Source organism: Ahaetulla prasina, chromosome 5, assembly GCF_028640845.1.
Source record: "Ahaetulla prasina isolate Xishuangbanna chromosome 5, ASM2864084v1, whole genome shotgun sequence".
In the NCBI taxonomy this organism is placed as follows: Eukaryota; Metazoa; Chordata; class Lepidosauria; order Squamata; family Colubridae; genus Ahaetulla; species Ahaetulla prasina.
In genome coordinates this window covers 15,796,363-15,824,253 of record NC_080543.1, presented here as the reverse complement: position 1 = coordinate 15,824,253, position 27,891 = coordinate 15,796,363, and the positions used below count along the sequence as shown (strand labels likewise).

Here is a 27,891-nt window from a genome sequence, read left to right as displayed (position 1 = left end):
CAATTTTGCATTTTTTAAATATTACACTAAATGTTATTTATCTTTTTTTTAAAAAAAATTCCTATTAGTGGTCCTTGGGATTTACAATTATGAATTTAGTGGTCCTTGACAGTCCACCAAAGGTTGGTGACCCCTGCTTTGGAGAATAGGTTGACTTGACCCCTCTTCTTCGCGGCAGCCCCTCAGATATTGGAAGACTGCTCTCAGGTCACCCCTAGACTTCTTTTTATAAGTCTTAATTTGCCTTCAAGGCAGCCTTTTGAAAGCTTGGGGGGAACCCCCTGAGCGTCTCATCCTTGAAAGGCACTTTGCCACACATGGCTGAAAAACAGGCTCCCCTGCTCCCCACTTTATTTATTTTATTTATTTATTTATTTATTTAATAATATACATATAAGTCTAAGCATGAATTGAATACATAAAGTGAATACAATTAAAGGGAACGTTAGGACAGGGACGGTAGGCACGCTGGTGCTCTTATGCCTGCCCCATTACAGACCTCTTAGGAATGGGGTGAAGTCAACAGACAGTCTTAGGTAAAAGTTTTTGGGGGTTTTGGGATGAGACTACAGAGCCTGTTGGTGCATTCCAGGCATTAACAACTTTATTACTGAAGTCATATTTTCTGCAATTTCATTTTAACTCAAGGTGGTGAATAATATCAGATGCATCTATTTATTTACTTACTTATTTATTTATTTTTATTTGTCAAGTATGTATTAGATAATATAAGTATAAATTGAATACATAAAATGAATACAATTAAAGGGAACATTAGGACAGGGACAGTAGGCACACTGGTGCTCTTATGCATGCCCCTTACAGACCCCTTAGGAACGGGTGAGGTCAACAGTAGACAGTCTTAGTTTAAAATTTGGGGGGGGGGTTTTCAGGATAAGACCACAGAATCAGGTAGTGCTTTCCAGGCATTGACTCCTCTGTTGCTGAAGTCCTATTTTCTGCAATTGAGTTTGAAGCAGTTTACCTTAAGTTTGTATCTATTGTGTGCTCGTGTATTGTGGCGGTTGAAGCTGAAGTAGTCACTGACAGGTAGGACTTTGTAGCAGGTGATTTGATGAGCTATGCTCAGGTCAGACCGAAGGAGCTCATCCTCAAAGGCACCATAAAACAGGGAGCGGGAGCCCAGCCGAAAAGGGCCTTTTCCAGCAAAGCGGGGCTCTTCTCTGCCCCCCCCCAACATACCCTCCTCAGGATGAGAGCAGGCGCTCGCGCCCCCCCCCAGGGAAAAGCCCTTGGCTTACCTATGGAGATCTCCTGGGCGAAGGCGAGCGAGATGAGGAGCAGCGGCAGCCCGACGGCAATGCAGGTGACCAGCTTGTCGAGGGCCAGCTCCAGCCTCAGCCCCTTGTACCGGCTCTCCGACGGCTCCTTCAGCAAGAAGTCCGAGAAGACGTACTCGGTGGCGATGTGCGCGATGGCCATGGTCGCGGCGGCGGCAGGGAGGGAGGACGGCGGCTAGCAAACAGAAGCACCTCAAGCGCGCGCGCAGCAGCAGCAGCAGCAGCAGCCCCGGCCCGCTCGTCCGCGCCGCTTCAGCCGGGCAGCATCTCTAATTCCAGCCGCCTCCGCCTCCTCCGCCTCGTCGTCGTCCCCGGCACTTGGCCAGGGGTGCAACAGGGCTTTCTCTCGCCCGCCACTCAGAGAAAAGCCCGGCCGGGAGAGAGGGGAGGCGAGGCGAGCCACCCAACCAGCCTTTGTTTGGCGCCCTCTCCGAAGGCAGCCGAGTATTGGCGGGGAGGGAAAGAGACACCCGCCGCCGCCTCCTCCTATCCTCCTCCTCCTCCTCCTCCCTCCCCCCCCGGCCGGCCTTTTGTCCAGGGGAGGCGGGGCCAGACGAGCGAGGGGGCGGGGCCGACGGGTATATGTGTGTGTGTGTAGTGGGAGGGGGGGGAGTTCTGAGAAGCCGAGGGCGGGGAAGGGGAACCCGGGGCCTGAGTACTGACTGAGGAGGTTGTGGGGTGGGGTGAAGCCGCGGCCTTGGAGCGAGCAGGTGGCTCGTCGGACTTTTTTCCCCAAGGGAGGTTTCCTTTAAAGCTATCTCGGCCTGGGGTGGGGCGGGGGCTTTGGCCGGATCTCTGCGAGCAGCTGCGGGTTGGCGTTTTGTCGGAGCGGGCGGCAACTGCACGGTGTGTGTGTGTGTGTTTTGAATGCGTGGGTGGACACCACAGTCTGCGTGGGCTTGTTCCGACGGTGTGTTCCCCCTCGTGAAATTTCACGTAGTCATTATCATGTCTATACTTTTATCGGTTATCTTATATATCAGGGGTCGTCAACCTTTCGGACCTCAGGGACCCCTAAAGTCACAATTTTAAATCCCGCGGACCACTGATATGAATCTTTTAAAAAGATAAATAGTAGTTAGTGCAAATAATTTTTCTGCGGACCACCAGAATTTTCTCACGGACCACCAGTTGGTGACGGCTGTTATATATGATAGATAGATAGATAGATAGATAGATAGATAGATAGATAGATAGATAGATAGATAATAGAAGATTATGGAGAGGAGAGGAGAGGAGAGGAGAGGAGAGAGGATGGATGGATGGATAGATAGATATAGAAAGAAGATTATGGATAGGATAGGATAGGATAGGATAGGATAGGATGGATAGATAGATAATAGAAGATTATGGATAGGTAGGTAGGTAGGTAGGTAGGTAGGTAGGTAGATAGATAGATAGATAGATAGATAGATAGATAGATAGATAGATAGATAGATAGATAGATAGATAGATAGATAGATAGATACTCCCCTCCTCAGTTCTATTTACAGCCTGCTCAAGGCCATCATTTTTGTCCAGATGGGTCAGAAATATGGATTTAGAGCCATAAATCTGTACTTAGACTAGACTAGACTAGACTAGAATTTTTTATTGGCCAAGTGTGATTGGACACACAAGGAATTTGTCTTGGTGCATATGCTCTCAGTGTACATAAAAGATACGTTCATCAAGGTACAACATTTACAACTTCTGTTGAACTGACAGGAAATGACCACATTTATGGTGATTTTTTCAGAGGGCCCAGCTCAGAAAAGAAACTTTCTCCTCCTTATAAAAAGGAAAAAGGCATTATTTAAAGTGGTCCATTGTTCCTTGACAATCTCTGACATGTGTCTGGAAAAAACTGGAACCCTTTAGAAATAAATAAATATAAATAAATAAAATAAAGTTGTGGGAGCTTCATCACTGGAGGTTTTCAAGAAGGGACCTGGACTGCCATCTGTCAGAAATGGTGTAAGGTCTCCTGCTTGGGCACAGTGTATGTGTGTGTTTGTGTGTTGGACTAGATGACCTACAAGGTCCCTTCCAGCTCTGTTAATCTGTATCCGTTTCTCAAGTAGAGATAGTAAAACAGTTCCAAAGCACCAGAAGGCAGGACAAGAAACAATGGATGAGAAATAACCTGGACTTGAGGAGAAGTTTCCTAACAGTGAGGACAATTAACCAGTGGAATGGCTTTGCCTTCGGAAGCTGTGGGTGCTTCATCACTGGAGGTTTTTAAGGAAAAAACTGGACAGCCACTTGTCTGAAATGGTATAGGGTTGGACTAGAAGTCCTCTAAGGTCCCTTCCAGCTGGATTCTGATTCTGATCAAAAAACACGTGGGCATGGGAATAAAATCACTGAGAATCAAACTTCTTTGAAGGAGACCTTATTGTGGATACTCCAACACTGGAGGCTTTTAATAAGAGACTGGACAGCCACCTATCTGAAATAGTACAGGGTCCCCTGCTAGAAGACCTCCAAGGCTCCTTCCAGCTCTATTATTGAATTGTTCAGTGAGTTATGTCCCACTTTCTGACATGTTGTTTCACAGCTGTTAAGCGAATCACTGCAGTTGTTAAGTGACTTGTGTGGTTGTTAAAGGAATCGGACTTCCCCCATTGACTTTGCTTGTTGGAAGCCAGCTGGGGAAGTTGCAAATGGTGATTTCGCAACCCTGGACACTGCAAATGTCTTAAATGGATGACAGTTGTCAAGTGCCTGAATTTTGATGATGCACCAGCTGTAAAATGATAATAAGTCTCTTTTTTCAGTGCTGTTGTAATTTCAAACAACCACTAAACAAATCCTTGTAAGTCAAGAAGTACTTGTAAGTAAGAGAAAAGGGGAAAACATTTATCTGACATGCTCTGTCAGGTTACTGCAACATCTGGGTGACCTAGGCAGAGTAGAATTGGTCCTGGTTGGATGGGAGACCACCGGGAAATCTCAGGGCAGTAAGATATATAGAGAAATTTTAAAAAATCCTAGAGGTAAAAGCAAGCTAGTTAGATATTAGTCTGGCTAAGAAAATTGCCAAAACCTGTCCATTTGGTCATGAGTAGCTTAGTTTAGGAGCCATTACCTTTTTTGTGTGATTCAGTGTACACCCCATTGATTGGCTTCGTTTGTGGTTCAGCTCAGCTTCAGCAAAGCCAGGAAATGGGTTAATTCAATATCCCAATGTCAGAAGACATTTGTATTTCTGAACCACAGCTACAAAACACGTTTGCCCTAAGAATATTAAATCCAGAGTGTATTGGTGATGCTATATTGGTAAATATGGTACGCTTATTAATGCTGATATGTCCAATTGTTTTGCTTTAATTTCATTTTTAAAAAGACTTCCTAGTTATCTTTTCCTAGATCTTCAAATTAATAGCAATAGCACTTCAACTTACATACCGCTTCACAGTGCTTCATAGCCCTCTTAAGCGGTTTATAGAGTCAGACTATTGCCCCCAACAATCTGGGTCCTCAATTTACCAACCTCGGAAGGATGGAAGGCTGAATCATACTTGAGCCTGATGACAATCGAACTCCAGGCTTTGTGCAGATTTTGCCCGCAATACTGCATTCTAACTACTGCACCATCACGGCGCTTTAAGTAAGACATTTTCCAGACAATGTAAAATTTACTTAAAATATCTTTTCCCCTTTGGTCACTTTGTTATCCCATTTTTACCTCTCTTTCAGATGGTTTACATTTTGTACGCTGGACTTGAGTGCCGTCTATAATGCAAACACACTCCAAGGGTGAAGCATAAATGTTTATATTAACAAACCAATAATGCTATATGATGCAGCCAGGTAACATAGCAAAAAGTATTAAGAAATATGTAGTAGTTTAATAACTGCAGTAATTACAGGAAATGCAGTCTGAAATGTAGTTCAAAGTATAATGCTTATAGTTTAAAATACTTTAAATTGCTTGAAGAGACTACTTGAAGATGCAGTGCAAAGAATTACCTGAAGCCTTATGAATATTAGTGTCTTTTGTCTCTCTTCCAAATGAAGGCCATATGCCTGAGTTCAACTTTTCAATCCCTGGCTGCAGTGGTTTGATTTTAGTATAAACCCCTTATTTCAAGTTTAGATGAAATTAGTCAGAGGTGGGCTGCTGTAGGTTCACACTGGTTCAGGCGAACCGGTAGTTAAGATTCTGCACAGTTCGGCGAACTGGCAAATCCCGTCACTGGCTGGCCTCGCCCCTGCTTGTTTTTCAGCCTGTTTTCCAGGCCAAAAACAGCCAAAAAATGGCCGAAAAACAGCCTGAAAATAGTCTGAAAAACAGCCTGAAAACACCCCAAAACACGGCTGAAAAATGGGAGGGGGTGGGGCCAGCCAGTGGTGGGATTAGCCCCAACTGGCTGAATCCTACCTTTGCCTTTGAGGTGAATGGCTGGGAGGCCGGGCTGGGTGTGATGAGTGATGTCACCCACCCGGTCGCATGACCAACCGGCCATCCCTACCCAGCCAGAGAACAGGTTGTTAAGTTATTCAAGTCCCACCACTGAAATTACTTTAACTAGCCCCTGTTTGTACCTATTTGCTCTTAGCCATGATCTCAAGGCTTAAGTGTTGCCATACTAAGCCATAATTTGTTTTGAACCATGGTCTGTTGAATAAGAAATAATTGGTTCACAGATAAAGCTGATTGCTGAGTCATATAAACTATGAATTGCCAGCTAACCATCATGTGATGCATAAATTTAACCAAAGTATGAACTGGAATAACTGGATATAATTAAGAGATCACAACAACCTCAGCAGTTTGAAAACCTTATTCATATTTCTAATCACAGCAGCTAAAGCTGCATAGAGAATTACTCTTGTGTTTGCACAACAAATAAAGGCAACATCAAACAAAGTAAATTATGGCTTAAGGTGAAGCATGAATCAAAATTTATATTGCCAAAAGCTTTTAGTAGATGCAAATATTGGATTAAATTCAACCTTGGCTGGAATAGATCTTTGGATTTGGCCTATAAACCCATCCATATTTCCTAATGAATGCAAGGGAAATAATTAGGATTCTGCCAAAGCTTCAATTTGGATATTAAATTTGAAGCTGATTCAGTCAAATCTTTGAATCTACATCTACTTCTGAGGTGGACCAGGAAATCGCATTGAACTGGTAAATGAAAGCAGATATATTGTTTCTGAAATACTAGAAAAATCAAGCCGAATTATTGAGTTAAGGATCAGTTCAAGTGAGTTTCTTAGTCTGCAGTTGCTTCAAGCGCTTTTTAATTAATCACTTTTAAATTTTAACATTAAAATTCTATAGACAGCAGCTTTTATCACATTTGGTAATTTTTGGTACTATATTTGATTATTATAACATTTTACAACACTATAGGAGACTTTTCTGACTGAAAATAATACAAGGTTTCAAAACAATGTACTTTGTAATGATAGTAGTTTTCCATGCTACAATAATATGTTGCACTTTGTAATAGTTATAAATTGATCCAAAATCTTGTAAACAGTGAACATATTTCTTTGCCTTGTTATATTTTAAAAGCTTTTATGATGGCAAGGCAACCTATAGTGTTTAATTCAATTTTTATAGCTGCCCATGTCAACCCAATTGACTAGTTGCTAAACTTGAGCAGGGGGTTGGACTAGAAGACCTCCAAGGTCCCTTCCAACTCTGTTATTACAGAATAATAAAGATTTGGGGTGGGGGAAATCCAAAGCTGGTTTTCCTGGTAGGCATTTTATCAAGAACTTTCTATGCCAATCAACAAATAATTCTGACTTTTGAAGGGTGTCATTTGTAGCAACTGGCTGAGGTGTCAAAAAGCTAGTTTACACATAACATTCTGTACATATTGACTGTGTTCGTAGCAGTGGTGGGTTGCTCCTGGTTCCGTCCGGTTCTTGAGAACCGGTAGTAAAAACGGTGGGAGGCTCCACCCATCCGCCCTGATGTTACATTTGGTGATCTGCGCATGCACAGACATGTGCGCGTGAGCATAGTGAGTGCTCACTCACGCTCGCATTCCAAACTGATAGTAAAGGTAAGTAGAACCCACCCCGGTTCATAGCTCATGCCATCATTCAGTAAATTGTTTGTGGAACAATCTATGTTTAGTTTCACATACCAAAGTTTCTAAGAAGCCATAGTTTAGAGCAGTGGTAAAATCCAAATTTTTTTTACTACCAGTTCTATGGACGTGGCTTGGTGGGCATGGCAGGGGAAGGATACTGCAAAGTCTCCATTCCCACCCCACTCTAGGGGAAGAATATTGCAAAATCTCCATTCCCATCCCACCCTGGAGTCAGCCAGATGTGGTATTTGCTGGTTCTCCGAACTACTCAAAATTTCCACTATCGGTTCTCCAGAACCTGTCAGAACCTGCTGGATTTCACCCCTGGTTTAGAGATCATAATAGTTCATATAAGGAAGCCAAGAATTAAATCTACAACTATTGGGGTTTCAAGATAATGTTATTGGACGCAAATATGTAATGTTGTTATTCTCCAAAGCTCCTGAAGGTTAGACAAGAAGCAATGGATGGATGCTCAACTGATGGAGATCTAACTTGGAACTAAGGAGAAATTTCCTGACAGTAAGAATAATTAGTGAGTGGAAAAGCTTGTCTCCAGAAGTTGTGGGTGCTTCATCACTGGAAGTTTTCAAGAAAAATATTGGACAATCATTTGTCCATGATGGAATAAGGACTCCTGGCCTGGGCAAGGGGTTGGACTAGAAGATCTCCAAGGTCCATGTGTTGGAGCTCTATTATTATCGGGTAATTTTGTTTCCTGAACTTGAATTACCTTCAAGGGCTAAAATCAGTCTTGGAAGACTTAGTGCACCAGATGTCCATGCCTCACACCTTCACACACAAGGGTTGCCTGAAATTCCTGCACAAGTGCCATCCTCACAATCTGCCACCACTATGAATAGACAGGAGGAAAAGTACATGTAGTCCTCAACTTAACAACGGTTCATTTAATGACTACTCAAAGTTACAACAGCCCTAAACAAAGTATCTTCTGACCATTTTTCACATTTATTATCATTGCCGCTTCCCCATGGTCATGTGATCAAAATTCAGATGCTTGGCAACTGGTTCATATTTATGACGGTTGCCATGTCCTGGAGTCATATGATCATCTTTTGTAACCTCCTGACAAGCAAAGTCAATGGAGAAGCCAGATTCCCTTAACAACCAGGTTACTAACAACAACTGCAGTGATTCACTTAACAACTGTGGCAAGAAAGGTCATAAAATGGGGCAAAACTCACTTAAGAAATGTCTCAGTAACCTAACATTTTGGCTCAGTTGTAGTCGTAAGTTGGGGACTACCAGTATAGTGATGGGGAACACAGTGTCTTCTTTCTTTTGGGGTTCAGTGGCTCTCCGGAACCGGCCTCGTGCAACTGGAAGGGACGGGAATCTGTGTGGTAAGAACTGGGGAGCTATCCACAAAAATCGACACCTAACTCTGGAGTCAATTCTCATTAAATCTCTTCAGTATTTCTTGGCATGTGGAAGAGAAAATGAATCTGATGGGAAGATGGTATAAGAGGACTATTGATATAGCCTTGAAGAAAATCAACAACCATTATATAAACATTAGCTTAGCCCAGAAAGATATGAAAAGGTTAGGGGGCGGAGATCAAGATTGCCCTAGTTTTATTTTCTTTAATAAAGAAAGGAATGGAAAAAATGCTCTGTCAGGCATTCAAGGTTCTGCTATTAAACCACATAAAAATAGTATTATATTTCCAGTATTTCAGATGGTTTCTTGACATGGTTTACCACTAAAGGTTGATAGCTACCTTGTAACTTGGCATGATCTATGAACTTAGCTACTGATTTTGTTTTCTTTGGGATTATCATTAAGCAAATAAGATTTTGGAACATTGTCAAAATGCTTGAAAGTTGCTTGAAGTCCAGGATACATTGTTCTTATGTCAGTTGCTGGATCTCTTCCAGTCATAACATAATGTTCATAATCGTTACTGTTATGTTTGGGTATTGACGAGGCAGGAGACCAGGTTAGTGACAACAGCTCTTTAATATAGTGTGACCCAGCAAAACTCTGGAGAAAAACCTCTCCTTATATACACTTCAGCCAGAGGCTGCATCCAATCAGAAGTGAGATACTTCCCGCCTAAAACTCCCGCCAAAACTTACAGTAATACATTACACTCCTTCCCTCCCAGAAGGCACTTTGCCAATATTTACATATTACTTCTCTACGTAGTCCCGCAGGTACGTGGGGCATCTCCTGACTCTCCCGGACCTGCGCAATTCACTTTCTGGAGTTGAGTTGAGCTTGCCGGAGGGGCTTTTCGTTCCTCTGAGCTCCTCCTCCCGGCCATCCGGCCCTGGATTATTTGCCGGCTCGGACCTGCTGTCCTCTAGAGGGACCGGAGGGTGTCGCTGGACTTCGCCTGACTCAGATAAGTCTCTGTTTGGTTCTACGCTTTCTGTTTGTTCTCGGCTCCAGTCAGCTGTGGGGTTAATTAAATCATAGTCAGGGCTGGTCTCGCCTAATTCTGCCTTATCGCTCAATCTGTTTCTTAATTGATCTATGTGGGGCCCAAACTCTGCCATCGTCTATTTCCACTAGATAAGATTTGGGGCCCGTTTTGTCTATGACTATCCCCCTCTTCCAGCTTGGGCCGTCGCTGTAATTATGTGCCCACACTGAGTCTCCTATGTTTAATTCCCGGATTCTATCTGGTTTTGTTTTGAACCCGTCCTGCACGTAGTTCGGGTGTAGCCGGTCTAGCGGGCACCGTAGCTTCCGCCCCATTAATAGCTCGGCTGGGCTGCGGCCGGTGGCCACACAGGGGGTCCTGTGTTGACGGTTAGGAATGCGTCGATCTGTGCCTGCCAATCGCCGGGCCGCTTCGTGATAGCGCTTCTTCGCACTCCGAACAAAACGCTCAGCAAGGCCGCTCGACGCAGGGTGGAACGGGCGCTGAGAGGGCATGTCGGATGCCCTCTTCAGCCAGGTACCCTTCAAATAATGCTGCGGTGAACTGTGGGCGTTATCGGACACGAGGGTGTCCGGTAGCCCGTGCGTGGCGAAAAGGTGTTTTAGTGCTGCAATGACAGCTCCAGCGGTTGTGGATTTCATTAGATGATCTCCAGCCATTTGGAGAATGCATCCACCACAATTAGAAATGTTTGGCCGTGGAAGGGCCGGCAAAATCAATGTGTATGCGGGACCAAGGGCCTTGGGGTTTCTCCCACTCCAACACTGGGGCCGTAGGTGGTAGTGGTCTGATTCCTGACATACCTGGCATCGCCAACCCTGTCACTGATTTCCTGTCCATTAGGGGCCACCAGACATAGCTCCTGGCTAGCCCTTCATCCTTACAATTCCTGGGTGACCCTCATGCAGTAGTTCCAGGACTTTTTCTCAGCTTCTCTGGAACTACCACCCTATCCCCCAGAGCAGGCACCCCTTGCACAGACAATTCTCTTTTCTTTGCAAACTCTCTAAACGGTCGCCCGCAGCGGCCATCCCCTTTGAACCCAACCGATTACAGTTCTTAAAACAATGTCCCGGTAGGAGGCCCGAGCCACTTCCTGCGATGTGACTGGGCCAGAGTCCCAAGAGTCAATTAGTAGAACGGGGGTGCCCGGAGTAGGGTCCTCGATTTCCCCGGGCAATGGGCATCTGCTCAATGCGTCCGCATGCCCCAGCTCTATTCCAGGTCGATGCTGCAGTTTGTAAGAGTAGGCGGCCAGAAAAATAGTCCATCTGGTCAGCCGGGGTGATAGTGCCACTGGCGTTGGGCGGTCGCCAGCCAGTAATCCCAATAGCGGTCTGTGGTCAGTGATAATTTCAAAGTCTCTCCCAAAACGTATTCGTGAAATTTTTCACCCTGACACTATTGTAGAGCCTCCCTATCTAGCTGGCTGTAATTCCTCTCAGCCGGGACATCGCTCGTGAATAGAACGCTATAGGGCTTCAGTGCCGCTTTGGGAGTCTGTGGCTAAGTACAGCTCCTACTCCATAGGGGACGATCACAAACCAATACTAACGGCAGTCTGTTGTTGTATTGTATTAACAGGCTATCGCTTGATAGCAAACTTTTACTGCCTCAAATGCCCTATTCTCTGACTTCCCCACGACCAAGCAGTGTTTTTCCAAGCAATTTATGCAGCGGTTCAGCAACGGTTGCCTTGTCTTTTAAAAACACGGCGTAAAGTTTACCAGACCCAGGAAAGCCTGGAGTTCTGTCTTGTTTTTGGGTGCTGGGGCTCTCTTTATCGCCTTGACTTTGCTCTCAGTGGGTGAATCCTTTTGTCTATTCTATAGCCCAAAATTCAACAGATTCGACCCCTATCTGACACTTGCTTGCTTTGACTTTTAATCCTGCCGACCTAAAATGGCCAAAACTTTCCTTAACCGCTTCCCCAGTTCTCTTAAATCTTCCCTGATACCAACACATCATCGAAATAGGGTACGACTCCGGTAACCCTTGTAGGAGCCGCCCATCAAATTTTGGAATAGCCCGGGCCACACTCACCCGAACTGTAACCGGGTGCACTTAAAGGCACCCGGTGCGTTACGATGGTCTGGGCTTCAGCTGTGCTAGCATCTACGGGTAGCTGTTGGTACGCTTGTGCCAAGTCTAATTTGGCGAAAACTTGTCCGTGCCCTAGTGAGTGCAATAAGTGTTGCACTACTGGAACTGGGTAGGCGCTCTTTGCAATGCTTTGTTCAAGGTAGCCTTGTAATCAGCGCAAATTCTTATGGACCCGTCTGGTTTTATAGGGTGACGATTGGCGTCTCCCATTTGGCATGGTCAACTGGCACTAGTATCCCCTGGCTGACTAATTTATCTAACTCTTTGTCGATTTTAGGTTTGAGTGCAAAAGGAACCCTCCTTGCCTTTAACCTAATGGGAGCTATTTGGGGGTCTAAATTGAAGGAGATAGGGGTCCCCTTGTACTTGCCTAAACGGTCCTCGAATCGTCTGCGAATTCCTCCATTAGGGCGTTTGCAGGTTGCATCCGCCCGTGGACGCCAGTCACCCCATTCCCAACGCCTGAACCAGTCTAGCCCCAGCAAGCTTGGCAAGGTTCCTCGACTAACGTGATGGGCAGGGTCTTTTCGTATGTCCCGTGACTTGACCTCGACGGTCGTTGTCCTCGAACAGGGATGCGGTTGCCCTGGTAATCCTGCACCCGGAGCCGTTGTTTCTGTAGCTTGCGCTTTGCGATGTGCGGCAAGGCTTTCACAAAAGTGTCCCAGGACATGATTGTGATAGCTGATCCTGTGTCTACTTCCAGTCGGCACGGTACGCCTTCAATTGTCGGGTTTGTGAAGATCTTTTCTTCGATGCGGGTAGCTGCGTGGTCTATGGTAACAGTCATTCGGTTTGACTTCGCGCTCTTTCTTTCCTGGCCAATCGCGGGTCGCCTCGCCGATCTCGCGCTCTGATTGGCTGGTTTGAAATTTCGGCGGGAATGTGGGGTTTGCATCTCTGACTCAGAGCCGCTCTGATTGGCCGATTTGAATTTTCGGCGGGAAGGTTGGGGTGCTCGGCAGACTTGAGCCAGGTGCCCCTTCCTTTCACACCGCCGGCAAATGGCGCCCTGAACCTACATCTTTGGCGCTGATGTCGCCCCCCGCAACTTCCGCATTCCTCCGGGTCTTCCTTTGTCGATTTTCCGGTGTAGTGGACTTCTTCCTCCTCTTCGCTGGTTGACTCACGATAGGTTTCTTCGTGGTGGACTGTGCTCGGCTTTGCGCCCGCCATCGGCGTGAGTCGCTTTTGTAAGGTGTCTGCTGCATGGTTGGACATCTCATGGGCTCTGGCTTCGTCCAGAGCGTTTGCCAATGTCAGGTTGCTCTTGGCTAGCAACCGTCTCCTCAAACGGATGTCTCTGACCCCCCGTATAAGTTGTTCCAGCAGCTCTTCGTCCAGATCGCGGTACTGCAATGCTTGGAGGCTTGTCTCAGGGCTGCCATGTAGTCGCTGATAGACTCGCCTTCTTGTTGCCCGCGCCCCAAACTCGCATCACGAACGATTTGGACGGGCTGGTGCGTAGTGATTCTTCAGGAGGGTCTGAAGGGTCTGCCACGATACGGAGTGTAGCGGTGTTGGCTCCGCTAGGGCTTCTGCGACGGCGATGACTGCGGACCCACAGTGGCTTATGAAGTAAGCCCGTTTGCGGTTGTCGGAGACTCCCTGTAGCTCGTTTGCCTCCAGGAAACTTTCGAAACGGGTCAAATATATTCCCCATGTCTCCTGGGCAGGGTCAAACGGAGCGGGTGGCGTGTAGCCGGTCATCGCTGCATTCACTATCACCTTGCTGGGTTTGATTCTCGTAGTGAGTTCAGCTCTGTTCTGGTGCTCTGCCTCAAGATCCCATCCTCGTCGCCAATGTTATGTTTGGGTATTGACGAGGCAGGAGACCAGGTTAGTGACAACAGCTCTTTAATATAGTGTGACCCAGCAAAACTCTGGAGAAAAACCTCTCCTTATATACACTTCAGCCAGAGGCTGCATCCAATCAGAAGTGAGATACTTCCCGCCTAAAACTCCCGCCAAAACTTACAGTAATACATTACAGTTACCTTCTTTTAAAGAAATCAAGATGACAGTGGCTCACATGAAACTTCAGATACTGGTTTATGAGAATCACCCTATATAAATCTCAGATTCATTCCACACCCTACATTCCTGTTTGTAATAGAACAAAGTAATCAGTTTTTCTTTTCCATCAACTCTTCGGAAAATTGTACTGTTTTAGACGCTAATTAATTAATGAACAAACCATGATTCATCTCTAATTTCTGATCCCGTTAATTAAAAGTGGTATTTATTATTAATAATAAATCATTATTTTCTGAAATGAAGTAGAACAGAAACTGGTTGGTTGAAAAAATAGAAGTGGAAGCTTTTGGTTCCTCTATTGAGCACAGAGAGAACATGTGAATCCATTTTATTTTTTTTGCAGACTCATAGCTATTCTGGCAAAATATAATTTATTATGATGTCTGAGTTGACTCTTGAATGAACTGCAGGTAGTCCTTGACTTACATCTGGTTGCTTAGCGACTGTTCCAAATTATGGCAAACCCCCAAAAGGTACTTACCCCCTCAGTTCTGAAGTTCCAATGATGAAGCACCTCTTCCCTGCAGCCACGTGACTGCATTTCAGGTACTCAGTATCTGTGTCCTTTGGTCACATGACTGCAATTCATAACATTTTTGCTGGAAACCATTGTTTATTTCCAGTTTTCAGCAAAAACACCCCATGATGAAAAATGGGTTGACTTAACAGCTGTGGTATTAGCCTAACAACTGCAGTGGTTCACTTAACCATTTCCTAAAAAAAAAAAAAAAAAAGGCCAATCAAATTGATAACATCCGTTTTATGTGATCCGTTTTATGATCGCAATGATTTACAACCATAATGGGCAGGCTCCATTACAGTCGTAAGTGAAGGGTTACCTGTAACCAAGATTTGGGTGGGTGGGGAATAGAAAGTTAATTTACATTGAGAAAGTTACTGCTTCTCAGTTTTTTTTTTAAACTTGCCCCATGTATTTCTTTTATCCTCTTACAAGAAAATCAGGAGGCAGCACATCTTTGCAAAATCTCAAGAGGCAAAAGAAAAGGTCTTACTGGGGTTACTGGATGAGATTTATAACAAAACTGAAACAAGCTCAAAATGTGACTTTATTCAATAATATATAACCATAACTTCACTTCAAAGAAGAAATAAAACGAGGAGAGATTGTATTACAGCATGGTTCCTTTAACCATGTTTTATTCTTAAATGTTAATTACAGGTAGTCTTCAACTTAACAACAGTTTATTTAGTGACTGTTCAAAGTTACAACAGCACTGAACAAAGGGACTTATGACCATTTTTTCACACTTAGGACCACTGTAGCATTCCCCAGGGTCACATGATCAAAATTTAGATGATTGGCCACTGTCTCATATTTATGTCCTGGGGTCACGTGATCCCCTTTTGCAACTTTCTGACAAGCAAAGTCAATGGGGAAGCCGCAGGCACTTATTAACTTAACCACAGTGATTCACTTAACAACTCTGCCAAGAAAGGTAAAACGGGGCAAAATTCACTTAACAAATATTTTACTTAGCAACATAAAATCTGGGGCTCAACTCTGGTCATATGTTGAGGATTACCTGTATTGTTAAACGTTGAAAAAGCACCTTTGAGACATGTTTTATTATATAACTCAGGGTTGACTGGATTCACATGGCATGTTATATAAACAAACCAGTGTTTGGGTTTGTACACTACATATATCAAAACCCAAACAAGACAGAGGTCAGTATTGAAAGAAGCTAAAATTTCATTCTTGATGTTAATTCTACTTTTCTTCCAACCTTCTTTCAGCTGGTTCAAATTTCTAGCTGCCTTCTTTCCTTAATTTATCATCATAAAAGCTCCCAGACACAAAATTAAGGCCAAAACAAACAAACAAACAACTTTATGGCAAAGCATGTTAAGCTATTATATAATACTGTTTATTCGGCTTGTTTAGATGCAGTAGACTATGAGGTCAAGGATGATCAAGAATCATATTTTGGAACAGAAATTATCTTTTTGCAGAAAATGTTGGAAAATTGTAAATATATTTATGCATCTAGGATGACTAATTGAAAACCAGCAAGCTTGGATATGTACTTTTTATATTGCATTAAAAAGCCCTTGAGGTTATGTTCAATTAATATTCTCCAGATATTTTTACCTGTTCAAGCAAGTCTTTTAGATTCTGAGTTGAGACTGAATCTTCCCTGTTTACATCCAGTTTAGATTAGAGGTATTCTCTAGTTGGGTTTGCAAACTCCCCGAAGTTAGCAACTTAGTTTCACATCAGCAAAAATGCTGCTCAGAATTCTGTAGAAGCAGTTTTGAGGGCTGTTTCACATCCTGAACATGCTCCAACTACCTCTTTTTTCCTACCAGGCAGGGTTCGGCTGCTGGGGGTTTGCAGGGCTTCGGGAGAACCTCTAAGATTCTGCGCAGTTTGGAGAACCCCCAAATTCCACTCCTGGCTAGCCCTGCCCACCCTGCCCCACCCCTCTCAGGAGTCCCCATACGGCCTGTTTTGGATGCAGGTAAGTGCAGGGCAGATGGGGAGGCTCAGGGAGGGCGAAAAACAGGCCTACCGGAAGTTCAAGAAGGGCCTCCAGAGCCTGGGGAGGCCGTTTTCACCCTCTCAGAGGCTCAAGGAAAGCCTCCGGAGCTCAAGGAGGGCAAAAATGTCCGTCCTGCCATGGTGCAGGAGGCCACGCCCACCATGGGCACACCCACTCAGCAATCAGGCAGGGAACCCCTTGCTAAAATTTTTAAAGCCCACCCCTGCTACCAGGTCATCATGAAGTTGCCTTCATATCAAGATCCCCAGCCGACTCGAGACAATCACCTTTGGCTGTTTCATTTTTACTTTGCGCTTTTCCATTTATTTCCATGTAGTTTGGCCATACAACTAAATATAGCCAGCTTTGTGAATAATATGCTTAAGGGTGGGATCTGCCCAATTCCTGTTAGCCACTTTAGACCAGGGGTCTCCAACCCTGGCAACTTTAAGACTTGTGAACTTCAACTCCCAGAATTCCTCAACCAGCTTTGCTTTGCTGGCGGAGGAATTCTGGGAGTAGAAGTCCACAAGTCTTGAAGTCCACAAGTCTTAAAAGTTGCCAAATTTGGAGACCCCTGCTTTAGACTATTGTGAGCTTCACTCCGATCACCAACACTGTTCTACAGATGTTTTGGCTGCTTAAGACTGCTTAAGGCTAAACCCCTGGCTTCTACATAGGAATTGCCCATGTGATCGCAGGTTCTTTTTTAAAATTATACCCAGTTAGATTGATCCAGCGAGGCTAGCAGTTAAAGATAATGAGCTTGCCAGCTGGAAAGCTGACAGCCCCGAGTTTGAGGCCTGAGCGCTGCACAATGGGATGAGCTCCAGTCCTGCCCACCTAGCAGTTCGAAAATATGCAAATGCAAATAGAAAGGTACCACTTTGGTAGGAAGGTAACAGTGTTTTGTATGCCCTTGGCATATAGTCATGCTGGCCACATGACCACAGAAAATAGTTGCAGACAACACTGACTCCCTCAGCCTAAAAATGGAGAGGAGCAACGCGCCCTAAAGTCAGACATGACTGGATAGGAAAACCTTTATAGAATAGAATAACACAGTTGGAAGGGACCTTGGAGGTCTTCTAGTCCAACCCCCTGCTTAGGCAGGAAACCCTACACCACTTCAGATAAATAGTTACCCAACTTCTTCTTAAAAACTTCCAGTGTTGGAGCATTCTGGAGGCAAGTTGTTCCACTGGTTAATTGTCCATTTCTTTTATTAGATATACTCAGTTCCTGCAACTGTTCTTTATATGTTTTAGCCTCCAGTCTCCTAATCATCTTTGTTGTTCTTCTCTGCAGTCTTTCTAGAGTCTCCACATCTTTTTACATCGTGGTGACCAAAACTGGATGCAGTATTCCAAGTGTGACCTTTTAGATTTTAGATTGATCCAAATTCAAAAGAGCCAGAAAAGCACAGGTAGTTTTCTGTCTCTCCCTATAATGGTTGAGGATTTGTAACCAAGCTATAAAAGAGAAATGTGAAGCACACACATTTCTGTGTGTGTGTGCTCCATGAGCTATAAAGCATGCCATGGCCATCATAAATACAACCAGTCATTAAGTCATAAATAAAGGATTACCTGTAATTCCTCTCTCTGGAATTTGTTTTACTTTTTTTCTTCTCTATTAATGGCCAGCATATGAAGTACTTGAGGGGTCCTTGATGCTCTCTGAGCTTTGGTTGTTATCTTGCAGACATTTCATTGCCCAAATTGATGCACTGATGCACTGATCATGTTACGTAGTTGGGTAATGAAACGTTTGCAAGAAAACAAGCAAACTCAGAGAGTACCAAGGACCCTTCATTTCAACCCTGAGCTACAAATATTATCTTTTATTGACATAGAGTACTTTCACCTTTTCAGTTTCTATTTTACTTTGCTCTAGACTTTCTCTCCCTCTGGACTGTCCACTCACTTACTTTTGAAAGAAAAAAATCCTTGTTTTATTCTGGCAACTTCATTAGTGTAGCTGAATAAATCTCGGCGGTGGGAATCTGTCCGATTTATGCAGTAATATTTTTACAAGAGCACCAGGATTGTTAGATAGATTGGTTATGAGAAACAGTTTTCTTGTAAATATACCAGAAATCATGTTATTTTTTTCTTCTCCTTTCTTGTCTTGATCTCATTTCAAAGTACTGATTGATAAAGAGGAATAATTAAGGGGTCCGTGGTGCTCTCTGAGCTTGCTTGTTTTCTTGCAGATGTTTCATTACCCAAAGTAGATAACTTCGTATCACTTGTTGCTTGTTTGTGCACTGAGAATTTCTGCACTGGAAATAAATTCCTTGTGTGTGTCCAATCACACTTGGCCAATAAAGAATTCCTATTCTTATTCTAATTCTACTCTATTCTAAAAAGTAAAGGTTCCCCTCGTACATATGTGCTTGTCGTTCTCGACTCTAGGGGGTGGTGCTCATCTCCGTTGCAAAGCCGAAGAGCCACCGCTGTCCGAAGACGTCTCTCTGGTCATGTGGCCAGCTTGACTCAATGCCAAAGACGCATGGAACGCTGTTACCTTCCCACCAAAGGCGGTCCCTATTTTTCTACTTGCATTTTTTACATGCTTTCAAACTGCTAGGTTGGCAGAAGCTGGGACAAGTCACGGGAGCTCACCCTGTCACGCGGCACTAGGGATTCGAACTGCTGACCTTCCAATCGACAAGCTCAGCATCTTAGCCGCTGAGCGATCGCGTCCCTCTGTACTGTACTGTACTGTACTGTATTATATTCTTCGTAGTCCTCGAATTATAAGTTCATTTATTGACTGTTCAAAGTTACAACAGCACTGAAAAAGTGACTTATAACCATTGTTGACAGTTACAACCTTTGTAGCCTCCCCATGATTATGTGATCAAAATGCAGTCAAATTAGATCAAAAGTCAAATTAGACGGACTCCACTGATCTGTACCCAATGAAGTGATAATAGGCCTTGTTTTTCTGGCAACCTACAACAGACACGATTGTCAAAACAATGAATAGAAGCACTACTCCAGTGAGGAAAAGCACTTGGAGGACAGAACCATCTTCTTCCAGGTCCAGCCAATTGCCAAATAACTCAATTTCTGTTCTTCCATTACCTGTTGAAAGAGAAAAATATGGTCTTGGAAAGTTCACATTAAGAATTGGCAACATGGTGCACAGCTCCAAGTGAAGATACTATTAGGAAGAAAGGCTTCTGGCTGCTAGCAGGTATGAGCACAGCCTTTCTCTGCTATTCGTTAAAATAGCATGAGAAGAAGGCTGTTGCATTAACTTTCATGAGTAAGGACTTTAAAGCAGCAGGGTCACTTTTCCAGACTCGCACGAAAGCCTGAAAAAAACCAGGCAGCTTCCAGGAACAATGGGATGGCATCTGCTTAGAATAGAATAGAATAACAGAGTAGGAAGGGACCTTGCAGGTCATCTAGTCCAACCTTGGTCCTCAAGCAGGAGAACCTACACCATTTCTGACAAATGGCAGTCCAGTCTCTTCTTGAAAGCTTCCAATGATGAAGAACCCACCACTTCCGAAGGCAAAGCTGTTCCATTGGTTGATTGTTCTCACTGTCAGAAAATTTCTCCTTATTTCTAGGTTGAACCTCTCCTTGATCACTTTCCATCCATTATTCCTTGTCTGGAAAATAGGTTGACTCCCTCTCCTTTCTGTGAGAGCCCCTCAAGTATGGGAACACTGCTATCACGTCTCCCCTGGTTCTTCTCTTCACTAGACTAGCCATGCCCAGTTCCTGCAACTGTTCTTCATATGTTTCAGCCTCCAGTTCCCTAATCATCTTTATGGCTCTTCTCTGCACTACAGTTGTAATTCAAGCACTATTTATATAGTCCTTGAATACCAACTGTGGTGGAGCCTGCCCATCACAGTCATGAATCATGACAGTTGTAAAGCCTTCACTAATATGACTGACTCGATTTTAGTTATTATTTGGTATGGTGACTTTTAAGAAAACACCACGGTTGTTAAGCGAACCCATGGTTTGCTATGGGCTGGTTTTGCTGAAAAATGGAAGTAAATTTTGGGTTTCCCCAAAATATCTCAGGGGCTGCCACAAAGAAGAGGGAGTCAAGCTATTATCCAAAGCGCCTGAGGGCACGACAAAAAGAAATGGATGGGAACTAATCAAGGAGAGAAGCAACTTAGAATTAGGGAGAAATTTCCTGAAAGAACAATTAATCAGTGAAACAACTTACCTCCAGAGCAGTAGCGGGTTTCAAAACCCGACGCTACCAGTTTGCTATCAGTAGCGCATGGCACTTCTGCGCATTCACAGGAGCTTCCGCGCATGCGCAGATTGTTTTGATGACTTCTGGGCAGCTGGGCGGAGCCTCCCACTGTCACCACTACCGGTTCGTCTGAACCGGGGCAAACCGGGAGCAACCCATCACTGCTCCAGAAGTTGCGAATGCTCCAACGCTGGAAGTTTTTAAGAAGATGTTGGATAACCATTTGTTGGAAGTGGTGTAGGGTTTCCTGCCTAAGCAGGGGGTTGGACTAGAAGACCTTCAAGGTCCCTTCCAACTCTGTGATCATTTTATTATTTTTTATATTACTTTAATATACATTATTTTATTGATATATATACCTATTTTTTTACTTGCTTCTCTTATGGTGTAGGTGGTTTCCATCCCTCCATGAATATGACTGTGCAGATGGCAATGTAAAAGCCAGGTCCCTGGATTAAACGCTACCAATTCAACTGTCTGAAAAGTTGCAGGGATGAGGTTGTACACATCTCCTCTGTAATTATGGTTGACCTGTGGAAAGACAGGGAGCATTATAAAGATTTCCTAAAGATAGTTCTGGACTTTCATGATTGGGACTGAACATTCCATAATTTCATAAATAAGTGAGGTGGTTGTTGAGACACACCTGATTTTATTACTCTTTTTGCCATGGTTGTTTAGGTAATCATGCAGTCATTAAGTGAACCTGGTTTCTCCCATTGAATTTGCTCACTGGAAGCTGGCTGGGAAGATTGAAAATGGCAATTAGCTAACCCCGGGATACTGCATCTGTCACAAATGTATTCTGATTGTTGAGCACTCAAATTTTGAACCTATGACTGTGGGAATACTGCAACAGAGGTAACTGCAAATAAGTCATTTTTCCCAGTGCTGTCATAACTTCAAATGGTCATTAAATAAATGATTGTAAGTTGGGACTACCTGCACTGCTAGTTACAGTTCAGCAAACATATTCTGTTCCTCTTTTACCATTCATTTTTTAAAAATAACTAGTACACTCTTGAAAGGCAAACGGCATTAAATGGCTGTGTTCGCACAATACACAAGCAGATTTGTTAAAGAGTTAGCCTCTCTGTTTGCACAATGTGCGAAGTTTAATATACGTAGAGTTAATTTTATTTTGTTTCTTTAGTGGTTTAGCATGTTGTTCATTTGTCATTTGGCATATTGCACAAAAGTCAAAACAAGAGGCAATCCAACAACTGAGTTAAGTGTGTTCTTTGAACGCAATTGTACAAAATTATTATATGTACGTAACTCTCTATATAGCAATAGCACTTAGACTTATATACCGCTTCATAGTGCTTTTATAGCGAGTCAGCCTAAAATGTACTTGTAAATGTAGTTTCTCTCTAGCCTATATTCTATTCTATTGCTATTATTTCTATGCTAGTTATTATTACTACAACAATTACTCTATTATACTACTATTCAGTTATTATGGAAATATGTCCTCTTTTATCACTATATTATATTCTATCATATTATTAGAATAGCAATAGCACTTTGACTTATATACCGCTTCATAGTGCTTTATAGCCCTCTCTAAGCGGTTTACAGAGTCAGCCTATTGCTCCCAGCAATCTGCGTCCTCATTTTACCCACTTTGGAAGGATGGAAGGCTGAGTCAATCAAGAGTGGTAATATACTAAATCCATAAAATAATAATTTTTAGTTCACAAAATATATGTATTACTTATGTATTACTGTTAAATAAGTAGTAATAGCTTCTTGTTTGCAGTACAGGTAGTCCTCAACTGACAACCGTTCATTTAGTGACCGTTCAAAGTTACATCGGTAATTTATGACCATTTTTCGCACTTGTGACCATTGCAGAATCCTCATGGTCACATCATCAAAATTCAGAGGCTTGGCAACTCTCTCATATTTATGATGGTTGTAGCGTCCCAGAGTCAAATAATCACCTTTTGAGACCTTCTGACAAGCAAAGTCAATGCGGAAACCAGATTCACTTAATAACTGTTACTAATTTAACAATGGCAATGATTCACTTAACAGCTGTGGCAAGAAGAGTTGTAAAATGGAGCAAAACTCACTTAACAAATTTCTCACTTAGCAGCATAAATTTTGGGCTCAATTGTGGTCATACCTGTATTTTAAAAATTGAGTATTTTGTATACAGTTTTACTAAAATACAAATCATACTTATTTTTTTATTCAGAAGTACATATAGTCTGAAAGTATTAAGAATGCCCCAAGAAACATTCTGTAAATTGTTTAACGTGACAGAAAGTGATTAAGACTGGAAAGTAGTCATAATAACTATATGATCATATAACTAACTATATGATTAAAAATCAAATATAAATGAAATTATTTTTTCCTGTTTTCTTTTCTTTGGTCCTGGATCCACCAATTATTTTTGGGACTATCATTCTGAATATGTCACTTAAGCCAGTGGTGAAATCCAAATTTTTTTACTACGGGTTCTATGGGCGTGGCTTGTGGGCATGGCAGGGGAAGGATACTGCAAAATCTTCATTCCCAACCCACTCCAGGGGAAGGATACTGCAAAATCTCCATTCCCACCCCCCTCTGGGGCCAGCCAGAGGTGGTATTTGCCGGACTGTTCAAAATTTCCACTACCGATTCTCCAGAACCTGTCAGAACCTGCTGGATTTCAGCCCTAACTTAAGCCAAAAGTGACCCTCAGCACAAAAAGTATTGCCCAGCCTGGTCAATACTAACCTTGAAAATAAAGGTTTCACCATGAAAATGGACAGTATGGATGTCAAGTTCATTTCCCATTCCTATCAGATACCAATTTGTGCTCTCTCCTTCATTCATGATCAGCCCATGGAGATTATTAAAGATTTTGCCATTGATTGCTAAAAAACAACAACATGTACGAGACAGATGTGAAAGAAATGAATTACAGATTTGAGTGTTCCTCTGTCACTTGAAACCCATAACAGAGAATATGCGTAGCTCAGGGTTGATGCTCTCTGAGCTTGGTTGTTTTCTTGCAGACCTTTCATTACCCAGACTAAAGGAACACCGTGGCTTATGTGGTTAGGATGCTGGGCTGGAGGTTAGCAAGCCCACATTTGAGACCCGAATGTGTGGTGGGTGAGCTCCCATCCTTTGCTCCAGCTCCTGCTGAGGACATGAAAGGGGCCTCCAACTGGGCATCTCCCAGGCAGTGGTGATATCACTGGCTACTCCTTTCAACCCTCCTCCTGACACAAGTGCGATATGATTAGCTAGACTAGATAACATCATCAATGCTCAAGCATGCATCAAACACTGAAAATGTTACCTAGTTTGGGCAATGAAACATCTGCAAGAAAACAACCAAGCTCTGAGAGCACCAAGGACCCCTCACTTGAAACCCAGGATATGTTATCCTAAAGGGCTTGTGTCAGGGTAATGATGATTTAAAGCCGACCAGCCCTTAAGACTGAGGATGAGTCAACAGGGTTATTGCCTGGCTTTGCTTAGCACGTGTATGTATATAAATAACTTGTCGATAAACCACTGTTTGAAAAACCACTGTGCACTGTATTTTGCTCCTGGGTTGGTTGTCTCAAACTAGCAGTCACACTGTGCACACACTCTGACAGCTTGACTTTTGGAATTATTCAAATTACTGGAATTAACTTTTGGATTCAGAAAATCCTTTGCCTAAGAAAAATTCCAAGTGTTCTCTGATGGCTCCATCCTTCCATTTTTATGATACCGCCCCCTCCACAAAATATACTTGGCTATTGCAAAAATTATTTGAGTACCAGGGGCAACTGTGAGGGATACCCAGATGAGCTTCAGTCCAATGGGAATTGCTGTTTCCCAATGAGAAATTTATGTGAGTGCCTTTGATCACCAAGTCTTCATTTCTGTGACTTACTGCTAAAACAGCTCACATATCAGTGCATTTTGAGAATAAAATGAGACTCGTGGAGATTTTACTTATTTGAATATTTTTCCAACTGAAACTTTTCCTACGTATATACTGGCTGAAGTATTGCACCATGGTTGCTTAAAAATGGTTAATAAACCAGAGTTAGTTAGGTGCATAGAATTCCCTGAGCAGTGGTGGAATTCAAATTTTTCTACTACCGGTTCTGTGGGCATGGCTCGGTGGGAGTGGTAGGGGAAGGATACTGCAAAATCTCCATTCCCACCCCACTCTGGGGCCAGCCAGAGGTGTATTTGCCGGTTCTCCAAACTACTCAAAATTTCCACTACTGGTTCTCCAGAACCTGTCAGAACCTGCTGAATAGCATCCCTAACCCTGAGCCATACCCGAGGCTAGGCCTTCATTTACAGGCCCAGGAGCATCACTTCACATCAGTTTCCATCATGTTAGAAAGACAGGTAAACTATAGTACAGGAGGGGGAACAATGGTCCTTTTATGACTTGTGAACTTCAACTCCCAGAATTCCTCAGCCAGCCATGCTGAAGTCCACAAGTTATAAAGGGGCAATCGTTCTCCACCTTTACTGTAGTATAAAGCCTAAAACAAAACATAGTTTAAAGGTAAAGAAAAAACCCCCAAAATATTCATCTGAAAAACCTACTGATACTCGCCTCCACTGGCTGAAAATTCTGCTTTTGCCAACTATGCATGATGGTCCTTCTACTTTTAAATATTGTGTGGCTCCCAACCACAACAAAATGGCTCCAGCCTTATATTGTAATTTGCAACCAGCTACATTCACACAACCTATCCAACCCAACAGAACAAGACCCAGTGGTGGGTTGCTGCCAGTTCGGACCAGTTTGGGTGAACTGGTAGTTTTGACCAACAACTGGTCTCACCCACCCGCCCTGGCGTTATCACATCCTATATAATTGCCGATTTTTTTATGCCGAGCGCATCTGCGCGCGCTCATATTTTCAGTTCTCGGCAAACTGGTTGTTAGAACCAGCAGCAGCCCACCACTGACTAAACCACATTACAACTTAGTGCAACCTGCAAATCTGATCGATATATTAGATTAAACCAAGAACATTTTTCTCAAGTTTATTCTAAAGGACAGAGAGTTCTTTTTAAATTTTCCTAAAGTTTATAGCAGCATAGTGAACCAAGAAGGAAACACATTATTATAATTGTTTTGAAAGCCGAGGTTGGCTTTGACTTTAGGGAAATTGCATGATGGTGCAGAAGCCTAAATAATTGATGAAGCATTATATTTTTCAAAAAGTAATTCTCTTATCCCATATACTAAGCGACATACCATACTTTTTGTTCCCTTCCGTAAAATTACTGGTGGGGTTAAATTCTTCAGGGTTTTTGTGCAGATATTTGACGATGTTGTCACTTAAATACCAAGATTCGTTTTCATCAAAAATCAAAAATAGAAGAGTAAATTCACGATCAACATCGCTCCTTGAGCCGTTTTCATTTAAAATCCCCTTCCTGCAAATTATAAGGGGTCCAATCAAACCACTGTACAAATCCTGAAATTAAAGAACAGAAGGAAAAAAACAGGACAAAGAATGGGTTCCTTTATTTGATAACAATGTTTTTTTGTTTGTGTGTGTGTATGTGTATGTATGTATGTATGTAATAGTCTCTCCCTGTGTGTATATGTCTCTCTCATGTATGTACACACATACACATACATAGAGAGAGACTATTAAATACAAGACTTTTAAAATAAGTGCGGGAATAATGGACCATGCTGAATCAATAATAAATAAATGGGTTCACACATGAGAATGTCATAACTTTGCTGAGTTCCACTAGATCAGCTGGAGGATACCTACTGTAAAAACTCTTTGTATACCTGATCAGGGGTGGTATTCATTTACTTTCACTACCGGTTCGCAAATGTGAGCGCAGTACGTGTGCGCACACTTTGCTTGCATGTGCCACTTTAATGCATGTGCATTGCTCACATGTGCTCCTTCCTTGCATGCGCCTGGCCTCAAAAACATGCCTAAATAGGACAGCATAGAGCAGTGGTAGTCAACCTGGTCCCTACCGCCCACTAGTGGGAGTTCCAGCTTTCATGGTGGGCGGTAGGGATTTTGTCCAATACTGAATAACTTTCCTTTTTTTTAATTTAACTGACTTTTTAAAAAAATTGTCATAGCATTATTTAAAAACATTTTCATTAGGTTTTCATAAAATTCCCCGTGACAATTTAAATTTCTGAAAATATATTATTTGTATCACCCGCGCATAAGTTTAGTTCATGTTATGTAAGTAAAACTAAATGGCACTATAGTGCGACCGCAAACAAAAAAGCCTCGTCCCAGAATAGCTCGCACATTTCCCCCCACACCACCCAGCTGTAACAGACAAGCAGAGCGGGTAGCCAGTGCCTCCCCCAAAACCTACTTTATAAATCACCATTACTGTGGAACCGGTGGGCGGTTAGAAAATTTTACTACTAACAGAGAATCGGGCGGTAGGTATAAAAAGGTTGACTACCCCTGGCATAGAGCGAGGGCGGGGGGGCAGGCCCACCCACGATTTCTGCTACCGATTTGCCTGAACCGGTCCAAAATGGCTGAATACCACCTCTGTAAAATATAATATAATATTATATTATATTATATTATATTATATTATATTATATTATATTATATTATATTATAATATAATATAATATAATATAATATTAATATTAATATTAATATTAATATCATATCATATCATATCATTCTTTATTGTTCCAAGTGTGATTGGACACACAAGGAATTTGTCTTAGGTGCATATGCTCTTAGGGTACATAAGGAGAATAAAATACATTCATCAAGAATAAAAATATAAAACACTTAGTGATAGTCAAGGTTACTACTACTAATAATAATGTATTATTAATAATAATATTAATAATGATGATGCATATCCTCCTCAAAATAATTCAGTTCTAATGTATTCAGAAAATATGGAAAGCTTTCAGGATACCCAAGGATAAATAAGAGTATACTGTTGTGACAAAAAATAAAATAAAATAAAAATTAAGGGGAAAAAAATCAAAATGGCAGTTACAGCCATAGGATTAAAGCCCCACCTTTTTGAGACATATATCATGAGTGGGGCCACCTTCCTGTTTTAACATCCCTTCTCTTCCCTGCCCTCCAACCAAATGGACACTCTTGAATCCATGGTCTTTCCCTTAATCATTTAGCCCTGGGGTCAGCAACCTGCAACTCTGGAGCCGCATGTGGCTCTTTCACCTCTCTGCTGCGGCTCCCTGTCACTCAAAATATGTGTCACAACTGCCAATGTGCGACACAAGCCGGCACGTGATTTATTGAGCT

At 42.8% G+C, this 27,891-nt stretch overlaps 2 protein-coding genes across 2 annotated transcripts in view; both read right to left on the bottom strand.

The window, feature by feature from the left end:
• PANX1 (pannexin 1) overlaps window positions 1-1,789 on the bottom strand; it is a 35,414-nt gene extending 33,625 nt beyond the window's left edge. The window contains exon 1 of the mRNA XM_058185175.1: window positions 1,263-1,789. Coding sequence (XP_058041158.1) covers window positions 1,263-1,443 — 181 coding nt within the window. The 5' untranslated portion in view covers window positions 1,444-1,789. The remainder of the gene's footprint in view (window positions 1-1,262) is intronic.
• Window positions 1,790-20,936: 19,147 nt separating this feature from the next.
• The window catches only part of HEPHL1 (hephaestin like 1), a 36,893-nt gene continuing 29,938 nt past the window's right edge, over window positions 20,937-27,891 (bottom strand). Inside the window, exons 16-18 of the mRNA XM_058185811.1 lie at window positions 25,854-26,076; window positions 23,364-23,503; window positions 20,937-21,164 (exon numbers count right to left, since the gene is read on the bottom strand). Coding sequence (XP_058041794.1) covers window positions 20,952-21,164; window positions 23,364-23,503; window positions 25,854-26,076 — 576 coding nt within the window. The 3' untranslated portion in view covers window positions 20,937-20,951. The remainder of the gene's footprint in view (window positions 21,165-23,363; window positions 23,504-25,853; window positions 26,077-27,891) is intronic.